We start from the raw sequence: 20,808 nt of genomic DNA, 5'->3' as shown, positions 1-20,808 counted from the left end.
GGGAGACAATGTTTGCTCCCCGATTGACAGGCCTAATTGCAGCCATATTGTATAATGATGATGGTTGCTTGATAGTAGGATTTTTAATGATTGCACTTTTACAACTAGCGACTCTTCAACAATTATCGGCGAGTGATAATTCCTGCTTTCAGTCGGCACTTGACTCGGGCTCGTTACGGACGTTACAACAAATTATATCGCGCTTCAAGGTGACGTGTGTATCCTTGAGGAAACTACATCGGTTCTAGGATAAAGTGCGCCTAGAAAAGGTTGAATTCAACTTTTAAACGGCATTAGAACAAACTCAGTCGACAAAGTATGCGCGATTTAGTTTAACAGTTTAAAATATATCAAAATTAATATTCAACTATACTTGTACTCCAGGCTTAAATAAAAAAAATGGTTCATTTGTGATGCTGCTGTGTCAGCGTTGAAGTTTTTAATGTTTAAAAGGCACATTCAACAAAAGAAAGGTGAATTTGATGATTTCAAATAAAAATATTATAAAATTAATCAATTGTTCTGTAGTGCGAAGAACTTGGTGGTGGTGAAATAACCAAATCAATAATAAATCATATAAAAGTGCACTTAAAAATTATCATTTTCTACTCCATAAGTACAGCAACAACATATGTGAATGGAAAAATTTCACTAAGAGAGAACGTCGAAAATAACCGACATCATATATGTAATAACAAAAAGCGGCTACAGTCAATAGTTTACGATTGAAACTAGATGATACGGTCAAGTGTTTGGAATGCGTCAAGGCACATTTTTGTCATAAAGTTTCAGGCACATTTTTCAGGTTCGTTTCATCACTATGATTCTTCCAGTAGTGCTTCAGCTAATTTATTAAACCAACTGTTTGAGTGTTCAATGTTCATAATACATTCGTCAAGTCTCTTATTATTTACATTGGATGATTCGGTTATTGTCAGATCTAGGGTATCGGATGATAACAGGAGATAAGATTACTAGCACGTGTAGCCCAATTTCGCAGAAAATAAAGACGGAGAGCAATTTTCGGCGCCTTTCTATAATTGTTTATGACCTTTCCAGCAATCTCTCGTTTTTCAAATGTCAGAGTAGAATTTAGGTAATAGGACAGATTGACATCATGTTCGTTAGTTTCCTCTTTCTATCGTTATTTGACTAAATCTTTCAAGAACAGTTAGAAGTAGAAAAGCACGCACATATGCATGTACGCTCTCAAATTTGCTCAAAGGTATCTTCAAATCATATCATTTGAGGCCATTGGAGCTCAAGGGGTGTAAGTGCCTAAAACTGTTTTCGAGAAAACACGCTTCTAAGTTGCAGTGTATTGCCATTTTCCGTATATTTTTCGATAATTTGTATTTTTCTTTAGAACGTTAAAGTAGGGGAGATAAGGGCATAATGGCAACCTCAAGAAGGATGCTTATTAACCATAGAAAACAGCTATAATATTTGAGACGCTTCGTTGTTTCGTGTTTAGACACTGAAAAAGCCTATTTCCCAACGGGCTAAAACTTGAAAAAGTAGATAAAACCGTTTGAAAATGTATTTCAATTTTTTTTCTAAAGGTTGAAAATCAGTCACTGCAGGGGAATAACGAGAACACTCACTGGGGCAGTATAAGCACCATTAATCGGAACACGATGAGCATTTTCTTACGTAGAATCTAGCAGCGAATTCAACTCGATGAAGTCAACTGAATTATAGAGCTACAGCTTGACTAGTTTCAACCATTGGTTAGGTGTCGGAGAGGTAATCAGAAGACTCGAGTTTGATTCCAGGTCGAGGTGTTTTTTTTTTTTCATTTACCTTTCATGATCGATGCATTTTGCACTAAGCGGTGAGTCGTAGGTACATTGAACAAAGAAATAACAAAATAATGTATGCCTGTCTATAGAATACAAACAATTTACGTACACTCATGCATTATGTTTCTGGTGATTTGTTTGACGGATGATGCTACTAGCCGTATAATGCAACAATCAAAATAATCGATCATGAATGGTAAATGAAAAAAATCACCATAACCAGGAATCGAACTCGAGTCTTTTGATTACCTGTCCGAAACTTAACCAATAGGCTAATACGTCAGATGTAAACCAGTCAAGCCGTGGCTCTATAATTCAGTTGACTTCATCGAATTGAATTCACTGCTAGATTCTACGGCAGAAAATGCTCATCGTGCCCGATCAATCGTGCCCTATATGCCCCGTGTCAACAAGTTAAAGTAAAAACGCGTTTTAAAATTGATTCCTAATGAAAAATCAAAAATTAAATGATGGTGAAAACTGAAGAACAATGTGCATATCATGTTGCAGTGCATACAAGATGATTTAACAATCATATGAGCTTATTTTCCGGTGCTAAAAAACTATAATATTTTCGACACTTGAGCACCACCTTGGATTTTTTTAAATTTTTCTGTAAAAGTGTAAAAGAAGATTGCTTTTTGGAGAAAAAATAATACCATAGGAACTACGCCACTGTTCTTCATGAAAATTTATTTAGGAAATGACTTAATTCTGTAGAAACGAGGAATGCTAATTATGCCCCGGGTGCTCGTTATGCGCTTATCTCCTTTATGTAAAAAAAAATCTAAAAATCGATCCCAAACACCACCTGAACAAATTGACGGTCTCGTTCAATCACGAAGTAGCAATCGTTGACGATATGGAATTATGTATACATATATGAAGTTTTTGTTGAAACTAATGACATTACTGACGAAGCTTACTTTGTTAAAAAAAAACATGTAGGTACGCTCTCCGATACATAACTGTGGCCAACTGAATCTGAAATCTGAATCTGAAATCTGAATCTGAAATCTGAATCTGAAATCTGAATCTGAAATCTGAATCTGAAATCAGAATCTGAAATCTGAATCTGAAATCTGAATCTGAAATCTGAATCTGAAATCTGAATCTGAAATCTGAATCTGAAATCTGAATCTGAAATCTGAATCTGAAATCTGAATCTGAAATCTGAATCTGAAATCTGAATCTGAAATCTGAATCTGAAATCTGAATCTGAAATCTGAATCTGAAATCTGAATCTGAAATCTGAATCTGAAATCCAAAATCTGAAATTTGAAATCTGAAAGCATTGACGTGAACTTTAGAAATGTTGCCCATCCATTAAAATATTTATAATATAAAATATCAAAAAATGATTCAAGCAATACCTACAACAATAAAAAATTCATTTCGTTATCAGCATCAGCACAATCAATCAACAAACCACACGGCAAGACGGCAGTTCCTCCTGCTGCTGGGTTGGGTGGTAGATTTGGTGAGCGACAAAAAGAGAGCTAAAAGATTTGTTTCTCCCGCGGCTACGTGAGGGGTGCGAGATTTGTACATCAACCTGCTGAAAATGTGGGCCAAACTGGTTGAAATCTGACAGCTTCCAGTAAATTCGAAAAACGTTGCTACAAATTTTCAAAACACCACACAAAAAGTATGTCCATCGAAAGAGGAGATTCTAATGAATCTCTAGGTATATAAAAAGTGACCAATTTGATTTCAAATTTTAGAGAAATCACGCTAACAAAATACCGTTAAACCACTGACACGAGGGGGAGTTTGAAAAATGACAAAAAAGATGTGAGTTTCATTACCATTTTCTGAACAACTGAGATTTTTGAGGAACCAACTATTTATTTACATAGTATTCCGTCTTACGACATAACTTGACGAACATAATTCCTAAAATTCACTCGGTCCATGGCAACCGTTCTCCAATTTCTCGGGCACCCCCAACTATGTTCTACAAAAATAATAATAAGGTTAACGAAAAAAAACTAAAATTGGAATTTAGAGAATCGCTTCATTGGTAAGCGAGATACAGCAATGCAAAGCAAAAATTGGGTGACTTTTTTGAAGTAAGAATTTTTTCTACCGGAAGTTCCGGGATAGCGGCCAAAACTTCCTTTGGGCCACCAAAAAGTTATATATCCATGGATAGATTTATTCTTGACAATTCCAAATATTATAAAATCAGCACAATATTTGGAATTTGTCACAAGTTATAAGCATTCTAAAAAGAGCTCTTTTTCGGGACTTTTTTCATTCGGAATCAGCTACTGGGAATCTCGTAAAATATTTCGACTTATTCTTTCGATATTAAGGAACTAGAATAAATCATCTATACAATGAATTAAAATTCATCGAAATCGGTCAATATTTGTGGCCAGGGGAACTTACGCAAACTCTCGGGTCATATAGACCCGAACAGCCTAATTACGGATTTTTTTGAGCGAGCACTTCCGGTGGTCACAAGAAGTTGCCTGGTACTACAGATTGTGTATTTCGTGATTCCCCAGGGGGGTTTTTAAAATCAAATTTTTGCGATTTTTTCTCGAAGAGTTATGATGATTTGAATGTGCGCTTCGGGTCATATTGACCCGAACGACTTTGGAAGGTTAAACATGATTTGCATGAATTGAACAATTTTTTTCGCTTGATTATTACGAAATCATACGAATTCTGCGTTATCAAATTGTTAACTCGCAAATATTTGAACTGACACATTTTAATTTATATACGTCTATTAAGCAGCTCTAACTCATAAATCAGTGATCATCACATAGTATGTTTTTTTTTTTTTTTTTTCGAAAGGTCAACCCAAACGACATTGATTCTATAACTGATTGAAACTGTTGTATTACTTTCCATTCTAAGGTCTGACCCCTGCTTAAGTGACACTAATGCCTAACCTAAAAAATAAGTGGGAACGCCAGATATTGTAACTTTTATTTCAATATCCCGGTTTCTGCTTGTGCACTTTTACTGTTTATAAATAAATGTTATAAAAGACACTGGTTAAACAACATTACACAACATAGTAAATTACATACCAATGCAATGGATTACTTGGAATTTTCAGATAAAGATAAAAGTTATACAACATTTAAGCTTACATATCAACAAATAAAATGAAAACAACATGGTAAAGGTGACGTACCACAAGTTGGTAATTCTCTGTATTTTCAATCAGAAAAAAGTGGTTCCAAAATTTGTCAAACATGCCATGGATACGGTTCTTCTACACGGCACTCGGGAATAAAAACCATTTTTTGAGCGAAAGTATTCCATTTCCTATACATTAACGACGGTTTTCATACCGCGTAAAAAAAACCTTAATGTATCCCATACTTTTCTAGGAAGCATATTCAAAGGCACACGTGAAACGAGCTTCCCGTTTATTCGCCACCACGAAGCAGAATTCCCCCACGCAGTCTAGTAAGGGTAAAAGCCATAAACAGTGTGAGTCATCACAACAAGATGAAAGCAGGGGCAGTTGAACCGGCCGGCGGCGGCGTCGAAACAACAGAGAACGATGCAAAACAGAAACCTAACAATATTTACTCTGCAACACCAGCGGCAGCAGCTAGCCACCGTCATACGTCAGTCGGTAGTATTCATGATGATAGCGTAGGAGATTACGATTACTCCTGCAACCAGGTGACGATTACTGCTGACAAACCACAACAGATGATAACGGCCATGGGTGGTGTTGCCGCTAATGATGGCAAAAATGGGAAGGTCAAGTCTCCTCCAGGGCCCAGAGGACAGGATTTCGTTCCTCCGGACGGTGGATGGGGCTGGGTAGTAGTCATCGCTGCCGGTTGTTCTAATGTACGTTCAAAATTCGGTTTTAATGCCTTCATTTATATAAAGCTTAATTTATTCCGCTTACAGCTTTGTACATTTCCTGGGCTGCAACAGTTTGGGTTGCTCTTTCGTGATCGAATGACGCAATTAGGCATAAATTCATCACAGATCACTTCTATCATCAACACGAATGCCGCGTTGATGTCGATGGTTGGTAAGTTAATGCGTTAGATTAACTTAGGCTAAAAGTGCTACAACCTTAACATTCTAGGCCTCGCAAATGGACCCATGTTTCGCCAACTCACCTATCGACAGGTGGCGCTGTTCGGTGCAACTCTGGTTACAGTAGGACTTTGCCTAACTTCTATAGCGGATTCCTTCATAGTTTATTTGCTGACTTTCTCCATATTATACGGTATGATATACTTTTCAGCGTATTAAACTTCAACAAATCTGTACACAAAACATTACCTCTCAGGTTCCGGAGTGGGCATAACTGCTTCAGCAAATTCTCTAGCCTTGAATACGTACTTCAAAGAGCGTCGCCGCTATGCAACAGGGTTTTCCTGGACAGCAACCGCTCTAGGTCCTATCATTTCACCTCACGTAATAACGTTCCTACTGCCTCTGTTCGGTGTCAACGGCACTGTTCTAATCTTTGCCGGCTTTGCAACGAATGCTTTTGTTTGTTCCATGCTTCTGCAACCGGTTGAGTGGCATTCGAAACCCGTACCTAGAGCTATTGCCCAAGAAGAAGCTAAAGAAGAGCTTCCCGAAATAAAACAGTGTAGTTTATGCCAATTTGCTCCCTTGAGGAAAGATCACAGTATTCTTTCCAGTCAGTACCTGTACAATGCAGACGATGTCTGTGCCCCCGGTTACGAGATTATCGATCCCGGTACCCCGATGCTATCCAGGGCCAACGATGGTTGGTACTCGGGTAACACTGGTCGATCCCATTACGGATCTCGAATGAATCTTCAGAAGAGCGTAGGACCATCGACCCGGCCTTCATCCAATAATTTAGTATCGCTGTCAGGTGATCGTGGACCAAAACCAATAAGTGATAAAAGATATCAGGCAGAAAAGGACAGCAACCGGTTGGCAGGAGGTTACCAGAAACGTCCGAATACCTTTAACCGGGAGAAAGAAGTACTCAAATTGGCGTCCCGTAAACTAGAACAGATAGTGGACCATGAAACAGAAAGTCGATGCACTTGTGAGGAGGAACGTAGAACGTTACTTAAAGAAAAGCAAACACCTCCAGATGAACACCACCCAGACCAGTTCACTTTACTGCAGCGGATTGTCGTGTTCTTCGATCTGGACCTTCTGAAGGACTGGGTCTACGTGAACATTATGGTTGGTATCACACTGGCAAACTTTGCCGAGGTCAATTTTTCAGTTCTGACTCCCTTCATACTAGGGGACTTCGGCCTTCGAAAGGAACAGGTGGCCCTGGTAATGTCGCTGCTGGGAGCGATGGACATTTTCTGTCGATTCTTCATTCCGTTTGTTGCCGGCAAGATCGGATGGGAGAATAGGACCTTTTTCTTGTTCGGGGTGATGAACATGGCCATGGGGCGCATTGGTAAGTTTGTAGTATAATTTGAACACTTATATTAAAATGGATCTTCAACAGTTTTAGCTCATTGGCACACGTTTCCGGTAGTCATAGCCGTTGCATGCTGGATAGGCTTTAACAAGGGACTGCGAACGGTCTTTATGGCTTTGGCTATTCCCTCACATGTGCCACTCGATAGACTTCCTGGAGCTACCGGTATTCAGTTGATGTTCTCCGGACTCTTCTATCTGATAGTAGGTCCCGTAGTTGGTGAGTATTAATCAATGTCGATGAATAAATGTCTCGAAATATTCTGTCAAATTTTGCCTAAGGAGTGTATTCGAAAAAAAAATGCAATACTTTGATTTGTGAATAACTTTAGAATGCATGCATGGAAATTGATGAAATTTTCAATGAAGCTACCTAGCAATGTAATGTGTATGTGTACAAAATTTGGTGACAATCTGTCAAGTGGTTTTTGAGATAGCGTCCAATACTGAAATTCATTAACAATTTTTTGTGGGCAGGATTGAGAAAAATCCAGAAAAGTCACAATGGGAGACCCAAAAACAGCTGGAAATCAATTATTCTACCAATATTTACACAGTAAATCGTTTATGAAGGCATTGAAAACCTAATAGTTTGCTAAAATTTGAATAAGTTAAAATTATTTTTTCCATGAAGTAAGAGGAATGTGGTTTTTTCAAGCTCAATCCGAAAATATGAATAGGGTAATTGATAAAGAGCAAATTTTTTCTGACTAGTTCGTCTAGCTGACTTATAAATAGACCTGACTTAATTTCCATGACAAATTTCGTAATGGACTGCAAAACGCACTTTTTGGCGGTCACTTGTCACTTTCGTACCAGAAACTTTTCGTTGTCAAGTCTCGCCTGTATTTTCCGGAGATAAACAAGAAGAAAAAATTGGAAAATTTAATGTGTCGTACTTGAGGAGGCTGACGATCTGTAGTCAAATATGTTGTTTTTGTGCTCCAAGAGGACAAGTGGCTAAATGGGTTATAACTTATTATAAGTTATTTTGAAGGTCGAAATTTAAAAAAAAATAAATCTATATATATAGAAAGCAATTTCTGTATGTTTGTTTGTTTGTTTGTTTGTCCCCTATAGACTCAGCCGTCTTAAGAGCTAGAGGTCTGAAATTTGGCATTGATGCTCATTAGGACCAGGAATGATGAAAAATGTTTTCAGATTTTCGGATGACCCCTTCTGAAGGGGGTCGTCCATACAAGACAAATATTGTTTTTGCGATATTGACGTTACTTTTTGTCGGATTGTGTTGAAAATTTGCACAGGAATGTTTTGAAAGACGGGCAATTGATTTCAGGTGTCAAATTTTGCGTAAGGGGTCAGCCAAAGGGGTCGTCCATATTAACTGTTCGCTGTTTTTGCAATATTGGCGTTATTATACATCGTATTCAGCTGAAAATTGGTACAAGATAGTTTCAAGTGACATGCAATCGATTTGAGGTATCAAATTCAGTGTAAGGGACCGGCAAAAGGGGTCTTCCATATAAACTTTTCAATATCTTAGTGATATTGACGTTTTTATGCGTCGGATTGGAATGAAAATTTGCACATAGGAGTTATTAGGGACAAACAATTGGTTTCACTTATCCAAATTAAAAACAGGGGTCTGCCAAAGGGGTCGTCCATATTAACTATTCACTGTTAATGCGATATTGTCGTTATTATACATCGGATTCAGAAGAAAATTGGTACACGAGAGTTTTGAAGGACGAGCAATGGGTTAGCAGGTATTAAATTTAGTGTAAGGCGCCGGCAAAGGGGGTCATCCATATTAACCTTTCAATATTTTTGCAATATCGTCGTTATTTGACATCGGATTGGCAATAATTGCGTTGTTATGCAACATTTATACACGGGGGTTTTTGGCACGGTCAACTGATTCCTGGTTTCAAATTTAGTAGCAGACGACAAAAAAGTAATCGTGCAATATTTTTGCAACTATTACTTAACAATGAATTCGGAAGTGCATCTGGAAAATGTTAGGCAATTGACTTTCATACAAACTATTCATGACATAATGCAAGTTCAAAACAAAACGGAGTTCGTATGGGATCAGCTAGTTCATAATAAAAATTCGATGAACGATTAAAGTAAATCAAAAGTAACAATCTCGACTCAGAACTAAGACCAAAACCTGGAAATCTTATACCAGGTCCACAATTCTACTAAAGATTTTTTTTTAAATTTCTCACTTGAAACTTAAAGACTGTACTCAAAAAACACAGTCAAAAGTTATTCACATAATAACTTGGTGCATGAAATTTGGGTACAGTCCTTAGTCCTTAGTCTCCAATTCCGAATTTTCAAAAAGATTAGACTCACTAAGGTTGGCTGATGGCCCAGATATTGCCCGAACGTTTTTTCTTATTTGCAAATTTAAATTGCGTGATAACAATTTTGTATTTAGCGTCCAAAACTATTTTTTTGAACAAAGTTTATCCAAAAAAACTGGCTGATGTGATGAAAACAAATTTTCGAATTCTTGATTTTAATTGAAGAGTTCCCAAACTTGCTTGAAAATTGCCCAGATTGTGGGTTGTTAACTTCGAAATCAAATGCTCGGCTTTTGCTAGGTTTTTAGATAAAATAGCCCAGATTTTCCCTGCCCGGATAAGTGCGGAATAATATCTGGTGAGCTAAAGTTTGAATAATTTCCGATGCTCTGGTACCAATTTTTTTCATAAATCTTAATTTGTTGCCTGTGACCGGATTGTGGATTCTAAATCCTGTTTATAATTCTTGAGCTTCTGTTTGGTTCACCATTGGGACAAAATCCTGATCCGAATCTTGGTTTTGCATTTAAAACTTAAATATGATTCATTTTACATGTTCGAAACTCATCATTCCGGAACATGAAAAACATATTTAAAACAACAAACCATTTCTAAAATTTGGATTTGAAATTTTTACACTTAATTCTTTTGCTGAATTGAAACTTTAAAGAGTTCCATAATGCTGATCCAGAAATGAAATATCAGAGTATCATCATTCGGAATTTTTTAGTCAGGAACAAGTTTCTATTTCAAATAAAGCCTTCAAATTTTTTCATTAATTTTTTTTTGAAAAATAAAAAAAAACTTATCATTTTTAGAACTGTAAAACGGGGTAACTTTGATCACCGGGGTAATTTTGACCAACAATAAAATTTTGCTCATTTTCATCAATTACTCAGTCTTAAGTTTGAATTTTTGAAAACTGTTTTCTACGTTTGAAAGCCTATTTATTGAGTATCAAATAGGCAAAATTTGGTTTGCATTTGAAATTTTTTTTCTATTAGTTAATATCAATTTTAAAATTCTAAAATATGTATCTATGTTTTCTAAGGCTCCAAAACAAACAGCTATCCTGATAAAACCAAAAAGCATTTTTAAGCAAACGGGTTGATGAAAAAGAAAGAACAACTTTTTTCTTTGTATATGTGTATTTATAGTTCTATTTTTAAAGTTATTTAGTGATAATTTTTTTATATTTAAAAAATAAGGTCATTTTCCAAGAGTAAGCCCGTATTGGACAAATGGGTAGGAACCCTATCAAATGATAAATTTTGAAGAAAAAAAGAAAATTGAAATAGTGGAAGGGTCTAGAGGAATGTGTAAAGGTAAAATTTAATTTGTTTTTTTGTAGCTCAAACTTTTTAGCAATTAATTTAACTTTTGCCCCTAAATGTATGCACCATAATAGCTCTTTTTTCGATTTTGAAAAAAAAAACTTTAAAAAGCAAGGAAAAATTTAAAAACTAGCATTTGTAAATATTATGAAGGTGTTTTGTATCCTTTATGATCAAGAAATTCGTAAAAACCGTCGAAAATAGAGACTGACCAATGTTACCCCAAAGCATCAGATTCAAAACAGAGACGAAATCGATTTTTAAATCAAATTTAAACAGTCTAATAAGTTTCTGCAACCATGTTTTACGTTCATAGGAGTCCAGTACTGGTTTTAAAAATTTGAAACATGCCACATTCTCCTTAACAGAAAAACTAATCTAAAAATATTGAAAAAACTGATAAATATTACCACGGATTACAGTACTTATTTTCGAAAGTAATGACGCGAAATGAATAACTATTAATATAAAAGAATTTAAACTCTAATAATGAGATTTTTTTTTCACTGTTCTGTATGTATGCATTTTTCAAACAAAAATGTTCTAGGAAAAATTTTGTCACCATTTTGTCTAACAATTTTCTATCTTCCCGTATGTAAACGTTGGATTTAATATCGCGTAAAAACCTTTGTGCAATAACAAATATATTTAAAATTTGTTTTGATAATTTTAAAACTCAAGAGAACTTCAATCGTTGTATATACTTGGGTCAATTGAGTCGAAAAAAGTGTTGTATAAAAGGCAATTTACCTAAGATTCTGACAAAAAATTAGGATTTATAATCATTTGGAAGCAACTTATTTTGTTCATACCAAAGTTGTTTACATTGCATTGGTTGAACATGCTCCGAAAACGCCTAACTTAATGTTATTGTAACATTAGGGCTATTCACACAGTAAACGAAAATTACCGAGTTCGGTAATTTTTTTACCGAAATCCTAACATGTGTAAATCGGTAAACTGATCGGTAATTTTTTCGGTAAAAAATAAACGAACATCGGTTAATCGAAACAAACACACTTTCGGAAACACACTATGGAACCCATATAATTAGCTAGGGTGCTACCGTTGCATGATGTTGCAAATTTGCAACAATTATTGAAAATCCATTATATCAGAGAAAAAACAAAAAAAAATCCTCAATTTGTGTATATTATGTGAATTACTTTAGTGAGAATACGAAAATATTTTTTTTGAGTCGAAAAAAATTTCTCAATGTGAATTAGACTAGGCCAAAAATTTGAAAAATAAGGCTTTTTCCACATTCCATATTTTTCAGATTCAAGTTGGTCTTTTTTGTACCTATATACACTGAAAGTCATTTTTTTCTAATTGGACGTGATCTTGAAGTTAGAAATGCTATTTCCATCGAAAAAAATCAGACTTTTATGCTAAATGCGAAATTTGGAACAGTTTTAATTAATTGTTGCAAATTTGTTACTTTATGAAACGAAGGGTTAAGTATTGAATACTGGCTGTGCCTATGATGACCAATAAATGAGAATTATTCCATTTTTTTCAATTATGTAGGTATTTATTTGACAAAACTATACATTTTTTTAATATACCAGCACCGGCTCTGCTCTGGGGTGGAAGTTTTGTACCAAAGTGTTGACCACCTGAAATAAAGTTTTGATTAGTATCTTTCATGAAATATCTACCTATCCAATGAAAACTCACCCTTGACTTGATGTCTGCAGACCAAGGTTGCTATGATATAGAGGAAAATAAGAATAATTGATTAATCTATTCAAAGTTCGTGAAATAAATTCTCACCTTTTTCAGCGTACGAAAACAAACAGACTCCAATTTGACAACTCGATTGCTGATTTTCCAGCAAACTAGATCAGTTGCTGGAAAGTCCAGCAATTTGAAATCCGATTGCTGGATTTTCAGCTAAAATGACAAGAACACAACCGAATGCTGAAAAATCCTGCTGGTTTCCAGCAAAAAATTGGATTGCTGAACATTTCCAGCAATTTTTTTGCTGGAAATCGAGGCAAAAATTTACTGTGTGTGTATAAAACTACCCTAAAATTTAGGTTTGATTCTAAACATAATAAGAAAATTGGTATGATATATTCGGTGTCGCAATAATCTCATGTTCGCCCTTTAGAAGAAGTAAAGGGTAATTTCGGGATACTAAATAGTAAATATTGTGAAATAAATTAATCAATTGTGAAATAATTTCATTGATGATTCTATGAGTCATTAATTTTTTTAAGATACTTACCCAAAGTTTCCTAAAAACAAGCTGTTTTCGGATAAACAACACCACTTATCCCGTTATGTACATTTGATGTTTGGAAGCCAGCAAAGTTGGATCAATGTACATTTACCTCAGCAGTACGCTCAGACACGAAGAAGACAGAAAGAAATGCTCAACACAATCCGGCAACATTTTCGGTTCGATAAAAAAAATTAAACCTCTTACTCCACTCGTACGTAGATACTCTTCTTCCCTAGTTTACGAAAATAATTCGCCACTGATTCATGACCACCCTCCTCGATGGCAACAAAAAGCATTGCTCATCATTGGGTTACCTAATTATTTATCAACGATATTGCAGGGCTAGGTATACGCTTTACATCACCTTCGTCGAATAGAAACATAATTATCACAGCTCAGCTAATGGCTTATAAACTCTCACTTTACACTCTTCAATTTGGCACTGGAAATGTGGAATTTGCAATCCGCACAAGTAGAGTCAAGTCAAACAAAATGCTTCACAAAAAAGAGCATCCATTCACCAAACTACAACAACAGCGAAACTCCGGAAATTTTCCACTGCCCTCAACTGTCTGTAGGCACGCGACGACGTCCTCGTTTTCGATATATTTGTTCTCAAGTTTTGGACAACGACAACGACCAACGACTGATGAGGGGAACAAACAACGACGCTTTTGCTGCCGAACGAATCAGCTGATTGAGACCGACTCCTTTAGCGTACCGACAGTACTCTCACAAAATTGAACCCAGCTCAACCACACCCACCCACCATCGACTTAAAGAAGAGCGCACTTGCATGTCTGCGGAACAAAGTACTGAAAAAAAAAATAATTTTTGCTAATTCATCTAGCAGTGATTTCGAAATAATTTACAAGTTTCAAAATCAACATTCTTGAACGGACGTAGATTTTATTCTATTCGTTATGCACAAACACATTTAAAAAAGTTTTCATTTTTTGTAAATTCGATCCATTCTAAATTAACATTTAAGAAAAGTAAAAACAACATGATTGCAAGTCATGAACCAAACTCCCAACTCCCCTTTAGCAGCTGAACTTCCCAAACAAAAGACGGTCTTCGATCGCTCTTCTCTGCCGGAAGAGAGAAAATCAACACAAAGCAACATAATTTTCCTCGTTTTCCTCATCTGCTTTGCTTGAGTTGAGAGAGTTGAAGCACAAAGCTTCCCCTAAAGAGAAAGAGAGCGGGAAAAACATAAAACATAAATGCAATTCAATGCAATGAATGGGCATTAGGGTGGCAATGGATGGTTGGAAAAAGCTTTATCATCGAAATCGTGAAACATTTAAAAAGATGTGTGTCAAATGAAATTACTTGAAAGAGCATTATGCAGAAAAAAAATGGTCAAACATCGACTTTTTTCTAACTTTCAAATAAATAGATGCTTTCTATGTACAAGAATTTACCGAACTTTCATGTTTGTTCGGTAAAATTTATCGTTTGTTCGGTAAAAATATTCAGTCAGTCGTGTTCCCAAACTATTTATGAAATATTAACGAACGTTCGCTGATAAAACCGCTGAATTGGTAACCATTGTCTAGTTATTATTCTGTGAATATTTCGGACTTTCGGTAATAACTACCGAGCTCCAGATCTTTTAGCAGAGTTATCATTGAAACTTTTTTGTCACATATTATTTAATACGACTGCCACTTTCCAAATTACAGTCACTCGATCATTTGAAAATTCTGTTTTGTTCATGTTTTGTTTTTGCTACTTTTATTTTTCATATATATCATTAATGTTTTTATTGTCATTTTTGCCAATTTGTCATTCATGAATTTTGTTTTCTTTTTTTTCACTTCAATTTTCCGTATTTTTGTCATTAATTTTATTTTTTTTATTTGTGTACCTATTCTTTTTATTTATTTTTTCATTTATGAGACTTTTTTTTAAATATTTTTAATTTTTATGTTTTTTCATTTTTTATTTCAATATTTGTAATTTTTATTTTGGTCATTGATGAAATTTTGTCTTTTTTGTAATTTTTTTTTTTTTTTTGTAATTAGGTATTGTAATGTAACTTCTGTAACTTTTGTAGTTTCTGTAATTTTTCTATTTTTTTGGATTTTTTGTAGTTTTTTGTAGCATTTTTCTGTAATTTCTTTATTTGAAACTGCTCATACCTTTAAGCTTTAAGGAGCCAAACTCGTTTTATTTGCTTAGGTCTAGATCATTTTTTGTAACTTTCTAATTAGTTATATTTTTTGTTTTTTAAAAATAGTAATTTTTGAATATTTTGTATTTTTGTTATTTTGAACTTTTCTATATTCCAAATTTCGTATTTTTCCGTTTTAGCTATTTATGTAAATTTTGTATTTTTTGTAATTTTCGTCATTCGTCTCAAAAAATTAACATGAGATTTTCAGATTGTTGTAAATTTTTTAACTTTTATCATTTTTCTAATTTTTTTTTGTTATTTGTGTCTTTTTTATATCTTTGTAGTTTAATTTTTTTTTTGAATTTTTGTTATTTTTGTAAATTTTATAATTTTTATAATTTCTTGTATATTCTTTGTCATTTTTGTCTATCTTTTCTTGCCGTTTTTGTTATTGAAGGTTTTTTATTGTAAATCTTTTTTAAAATGACTCTTTTTTTCAGATTTTATGGAGCCAAACTCTTTTGTGTTTTTACAATTGTTTGCTTAGCTTAATACTTAAGTTTTTTTTTAAATTTAATATTTTTAATAATTTTATCCTCTGCGTTTATTTTGTAATTTCTGTGCCTACATTGTGTAACTTTTATGATTTAGGTAAGTATATAGTTTTTGAATTTTTCATAATTGACATTTTTCTAATTTTTGCAATTTTCGTAATTTTTGTTATTCTAGTAATTTTCTCAATGATTTATTTTTGGAAAATTTTAAACATTTCATAATTTTTGTCATTTTTACAGTTTTTGAAATTCTTTTAGTTTTTGTAATTTTTATAACATTTTATAGTTTTTGCCATTTTGTTATTTTTGTAACTTTATCATTATCTGACAGTCTATATAAATCCGTAATTAGACAAATAAAAAAGCCAAAGAATGTCCTATTTGTTTACTCGAAATAACTCTAGATCTCAACGTTTTAAACATTTTGAAATTCCGATTTTCCCCTTCAATCCTCAATAAGCAGCAATTTCGTACAGTCCAGTTTTTGGGCCAATCTGCAAAATGTATTCGGCTAATATGTTCCTTCGTTGCTTGGGAACTTGGTTCTTGTAAATCCTATCAATGCAAAGTGTTTCAGTTTTAAGCAAAAATGTTGAAACAGGTAACGATTTCTTTCAATACAATCTGAAAATTTCTGTTCTTATGTTAGCAGTTCTTATATTTGGCAGAAATTTTCACCTTCACCAAATTTCTTGGACGATGTTTATTCCCAGTTTTTTGTCCACATTGAACCTGTACGCTAACATTTGTAATTGAACATAACGTGCCGTGTCGAATCAACCCCAATATATCATATAGATATTAAATATTAAATTTTATTGTATTTTACGTTTTGGTTGCGTTCCGTGTCAAACTCATTTTTGTTCACTGCAGGTTTTATTCGGGATCGGACAAACTACACAATAACGCTTCACTGCCTCAATATCGCCACCTATACAACAGCAATATTCTGGATCATTGAAATGTACTATTTAGGCTGCAGGAAGAGTCGATCTCATGAAATACCCGAAGATGATTCTGCAAACAAGGACCCGTAAGTAACCGAACTAAGGCTGTCATCATATTTCAGATAGAAAAAATAAACATAAGATTTTCAATAAAAAATTAAATGCTTTATTTCTTACGCAGAACTTTGATTGGCTTGGCCAAATTTATTAGTAACGGTAGTGATCTGGCTTGTAAGGACCATCCACGGGTAGGTTCAGGTATTCCGATTGTTTCGAACTCAATTTTGTCAGTTTGACACCCAGTTTGTCCAAGTGTAAAGCGGCGACTTCCTCGTCCAGTTTCTTGGGGAGTACATAAACTCCAACCTTGTACTCTTCTGGTTTGGTCCACAGTTCAATCTGGGCCAGCGTTTGATTGGTGAAGGAATTGGACATCACAAAGCTGGAATGACCGGTGGCACAGCCAAGATTGACCAAACGGCCTTCAGCCAGCACGATGACATGATTGCCACTTGGCAAAAGATACCGATCGACCTGAGGTTTGATGTTCACCTTCTCCTTAGCGTTTTTCTCCAACCAAGCTACGTTGATTTCGCAATCAAAATGTCCAATGTTACAGACCACCGAATCATCTTTCATGTTCAAAAAGTGCTCTCCCATGATGATATCGGTACATCCAGTTGTGGTCACAAATATCTGCGCCTCCTTGCTAGCTTCCTCCATCGTTGTAACTTCAAAACCTTCCATCGCGGCTTGCAGAGCATTGATCGGATCGATTTCGGTAATGAGCACTCGCCCACCGAAGCCCTTCAAGGCTTGGGCACATCCCTTACCTACATCACCGTATCCGGCAACGACGCAAACCTTGCCAGCAATCATCACGTCGGTCGCACGCTTGATGCCATCGATCAACGACTCGCGGCATCCGTACAGATTATCGAACTTGCTCTTGGTGACCGAATCGTTCACGTTGATCGCCGGGACACCCAGTTTGCCCTCCTTCAGCATCCGGTACAGATTGTGAACCCCGGTGGTCGTCTCCTCGCTAATACCCTTGATGCCTTTCAGGTACTGCGGGTACTCGGTGTGCACCAGATTGGTCAAATCTCCGCCATCGTCCAGGATCATGTTCAGCGGCTGCCCGTCCGCAAATACCAGAGTTTGCCGGATGCACCACAGGTACTCCTCGTCGGTTTCGCCCTTCCACGCGTACACCGGAACGCCCGCCTTGGCGATGGCTGCGGCCGCATGGTCCTGGGTGCTGAAAATGTTACAGCTGCTCCACTGGACCTGGTGAGGGGAGAAATAAAAATTAAGATGAATAAACAAGACAATCAGCCGGTGTTTGTTTTATTTAAAAAAAATTAAGCATCCAAAGAAGAAAATTTGATGTAAGTTATAGGTAAACCACTAGTACAAACCTCGACACGAATGCCATAAAAAAAAAACTAGTACAAAGAAAAATCGTAAATCAAACAAATCATGCCCATAAAGATTTAAAATTATGAATTAAATTTATAAATGTCGGAATAGAAAGAACGTGTTACAAGCTTAGCTATAACTATTCCGTTCATTCATTTACTGAATTACGAAAATATACTGTAAATAATTGTACTGTAAACAAAATTATTTAAAAAAAACATATTTTATGCAATTCAGTTATGAAAAGTAAACATTTCAACACTTAAAAAGATTATCGATAGTGCTATTGATCTTTAGTTTTCAGTCGTTGACATGGTTGTCCACATTTCATTAATTATTGACATGCGCTTCTTGTAGGTTAAATAATAAATTTTCAAGGGAATTACGAAATTGCATAAAATTGTATATGCAACTCGTTTCAAAACTCGCTTTCTACAAGTTTTTGACGTTATTATCCATTATTATTTTTATTTACATAGTATTCCGTCTTACGACATAACGACGTTATTATCCATATCCCTATTATTTACGACTCGTGCTGAAAAAAAAATCACTTTTTGCAACTTGCTACATTAAACAACTATTTCAATTTCAATTTCAATATTTAAGAAGCAAACAAATTTCGAAAAAAAACACAACTCGATCACTTATATGAGCTATCATCGCCACCGATGCAATGAACTGATAAGAACATAAAAATTTGCTATTTGTTTGTGTTCTGAGCATCAAAGCAGGGAATTGAGAAATCTGCGCAACATCAAGCAATCTCAAAGAGGGACTTTTGTTGATTCAAAAATTAAAATTTACTACAGCAGGTAATTATGTCTGATAAACCAAACAAAACTTCTAGAACTAGCAATATTCCATTGGTTTACAATTTTGATGAGGTCCGTGATATAGCTTAGTTGGCAGGTCAGTTGTTTTTTGAGCCCAAGAGTTAACATCAAACACAGTTGTAGCAGGTAAGTTTTTCAATATCTGTCCGCCAACTGCAAGAGTGATATACCTACTACAGGTAATCAAAGGTTGCCAGAATTTTTCGCACACGCGTCCGGGCCGGAAAAATCCGGGTTTTTGTTTTAAAACTTGGCAATATCCGGTTATTTGATGTCAAAATTTTCAACCCAAAAATCAGGCAATATCCGGGCGAATTTGATCAAATCTCAGAAATCATTCAACCAAAATTGAGAAGAAAATCGTTTGAAGCTTCATTTTATCATAAAAACAAATCAGAAGATTTCCAATCGTATTTCCGGCATCCAAAAAGTCAGTCATAATTATTTTTATTAAACTCGTTTTTGACGCACAAATCAAAATTATAATAATATTATAATAAGTCCGGGCAACCGGACATCTCACAAATTTTGCGTCAAATATCCGGGCAAGTCCGGGTAATCTGGCAAGCTTACTATAATCGAAACAAAAAAAAAAAGGGTTCGGAGACGATTAGTTTGAAAAACAAGAACATAACAAACTCTTGTCGTTAGAATCTATTTTTTGTCTTTGAAATGCATGAATTGAAAAAATGTCTCTTTGTTACTAAGCCCTTCAATCACTGATCTTTCAACATTTTTAATTTGAAAAAAATATTGAAAGCAACGCTAAATGTGAATACTATTAAAATGGTCCCACCTTATGACGCAATAACGCCAAGCCATTGACACTGAACGAACCCCCATGGGAAGATTTGAAAGGAAGTTCTAAAAGATGCTAACAAATGCTCAGGTCAAGGTTATCGCTCCGAAGCTTATCTGTATCGCGTATTGTTGTTGTCCAAAAGTATCGCTCACAATTGTTCTGGCTAAGGAGACACGTGTCGCAAACATGACGTGATCCGGATTTTGAATAACATGTTTTGCAGTTTAATTCGAGTTTAAACTTTCAACTAATCTAGAACCCTACAAATGTTAACCATATTGTGCAATTACCTCAGCTCCCAGTTCGACCAGAGTTTCGATCAGCACCGCCGTTTGGATGGTCATGTGCAGACAGCCGGCAATGCGGGCACCCTTGAGAACCTTCGCGGGGCCATACTTCTTCCGGCAGGCCATCAACCCGGGCATCTCGTTTTCGGCCAGCATGATCTCCTTCCGACCGAAGTCGGCCAAACTCATATCGGCTAAAACGGGGGACCGGATTACTATTTTGTTCAAATAAAGCACAAAACGCATTTCTTAGTTTCTAAAAATAGTCCCCAATAACTTACCGACTTTAAAGGCTGGTTTGGACATCTTGGCTGAGCTGAATTGAACTGGAGCAACGAAACTGAAAACCCGAACGCTTCGAAAGCTGAAAAACGTTTGAATGGCTGAGGATCCGATTGTCGACACTCAAACGGCCAACAGAAAACACGGCTGATAACAATTTGTCAGTAAACTTGCGTACGGACGAGAACGGCAGACGAACCGATTTATCTCTGCCGAAAAAACGTGCGCCGCCTTTTCCGATTTCGTTGCGAGATGCCGGTGGTGCGATTTTTTTGACAAACATTGAAGCACGGTAAACGTAGAATACCCAAATTTAAGTCAATGAAATATGAGCTTGAATAAAATGCGTAAAATTAAACAGTGGAGCCAGTTTCTTAATTGTTTTTCCATTGAGCGACTTCATGCGGACTAAAAAAATTGTGAGACCCGACAAATACATAATAATGTGGTGTTTATTCTGCTATCTAGTAAATTGCTGAAAGTTTTTGGTTAAGAGACA

At 35.6% G+C, this 20,808-nt stretch overlaps 2 protein-coding genes across 3 annotated transcripts; one reads left to right on the top strand and one right to left on the bottom strand.

The window, feature by feature from the left end:
• The first annotated feature begins 163 nt into the window (after positions 1 to 163).
• LOC129760709 (uncharacterized) lies at positions 164 to 16,811 on the top strand. Of its 2 annotated transcripts, XM_055758367.1 has the most exons (8): positions 164 to 316; positions 385 to 473; positions 5,156 to 5,630; positions 5,694 to 5,820; positions 5,878 to 6,021; positions 6,085 to 7,197; positions 7,249 to 7,440; positions 16,607 to 16,811. In XM_055758367.1, the coding sequence occupies exons 3-8, from the start codon at positions 5,277 to 5,279 to the stop codon at positions 16,768 to 16,770; spliced, it is 2,094 nt and encodes a 697-aa protein (XP_055614342.1). In that variant the 5' UTR covers positions 164 to 316; positions 385 to 473; positions 5,156 to 5,276; the 3' UTR covers positions 16,771 to 16,811. The 2 variants fall into 2 exon arrangements, with proteins under 2 accessions (XP_055614342.1, XP_055614343.1); XM_055758368.1 differs by lacking the exon at positions 385 to 473.
• A 12-nt stretch (positions 16,812 to 16,823) lies between these two features.
• Positions 16,824 to 20,593, bottom strand: LOC129760708 (adenosylhomocysteinase). The gene is made up of 3 exons (XM_055758366.1): positions 20,309 to 20,593; positions 20,031 to 20,221; positions 16,824 to 17,970 (listed from the first exon to the last, which is right to left on the bottom strand). The coding sequence occupies exons 1-3, from the start codon at positions 20,331 to 20,333 to the stop codon at positions 16,888 to 16,890; spliced, it is 1,299 nt and encodes a 432-aa protein (XP_055614341.1). The 5' UTR covers positions 20,334 to 20,593; the 3' UTR covers positions 16,824 to 16,887.
• Between the last annotated feature and the right edge of the window lie 215 nt (positions 20,594 to 20,808).

Source organism: Uranotaenia lowii, unplaced genomic scaffold (assembly GCF_029784155.1).
Source record: "Uranotaenia lowii strain MFRU-FL unplaced genomic scaffold, ASM2978415v1 HiC_scaffold_737, whole genome shotgun sequence".
Lineage (NCBI taxonomy): Eukaryota > Metazoa > Arthropoda > Insecta > Diptera > Culicidae > Uranotaenia > Uranotaenia lowii.
Note: the sequence above shows the minus strand (reverse complement) of the source record. Positions and strands in the feature narration are given on the sequence as shown.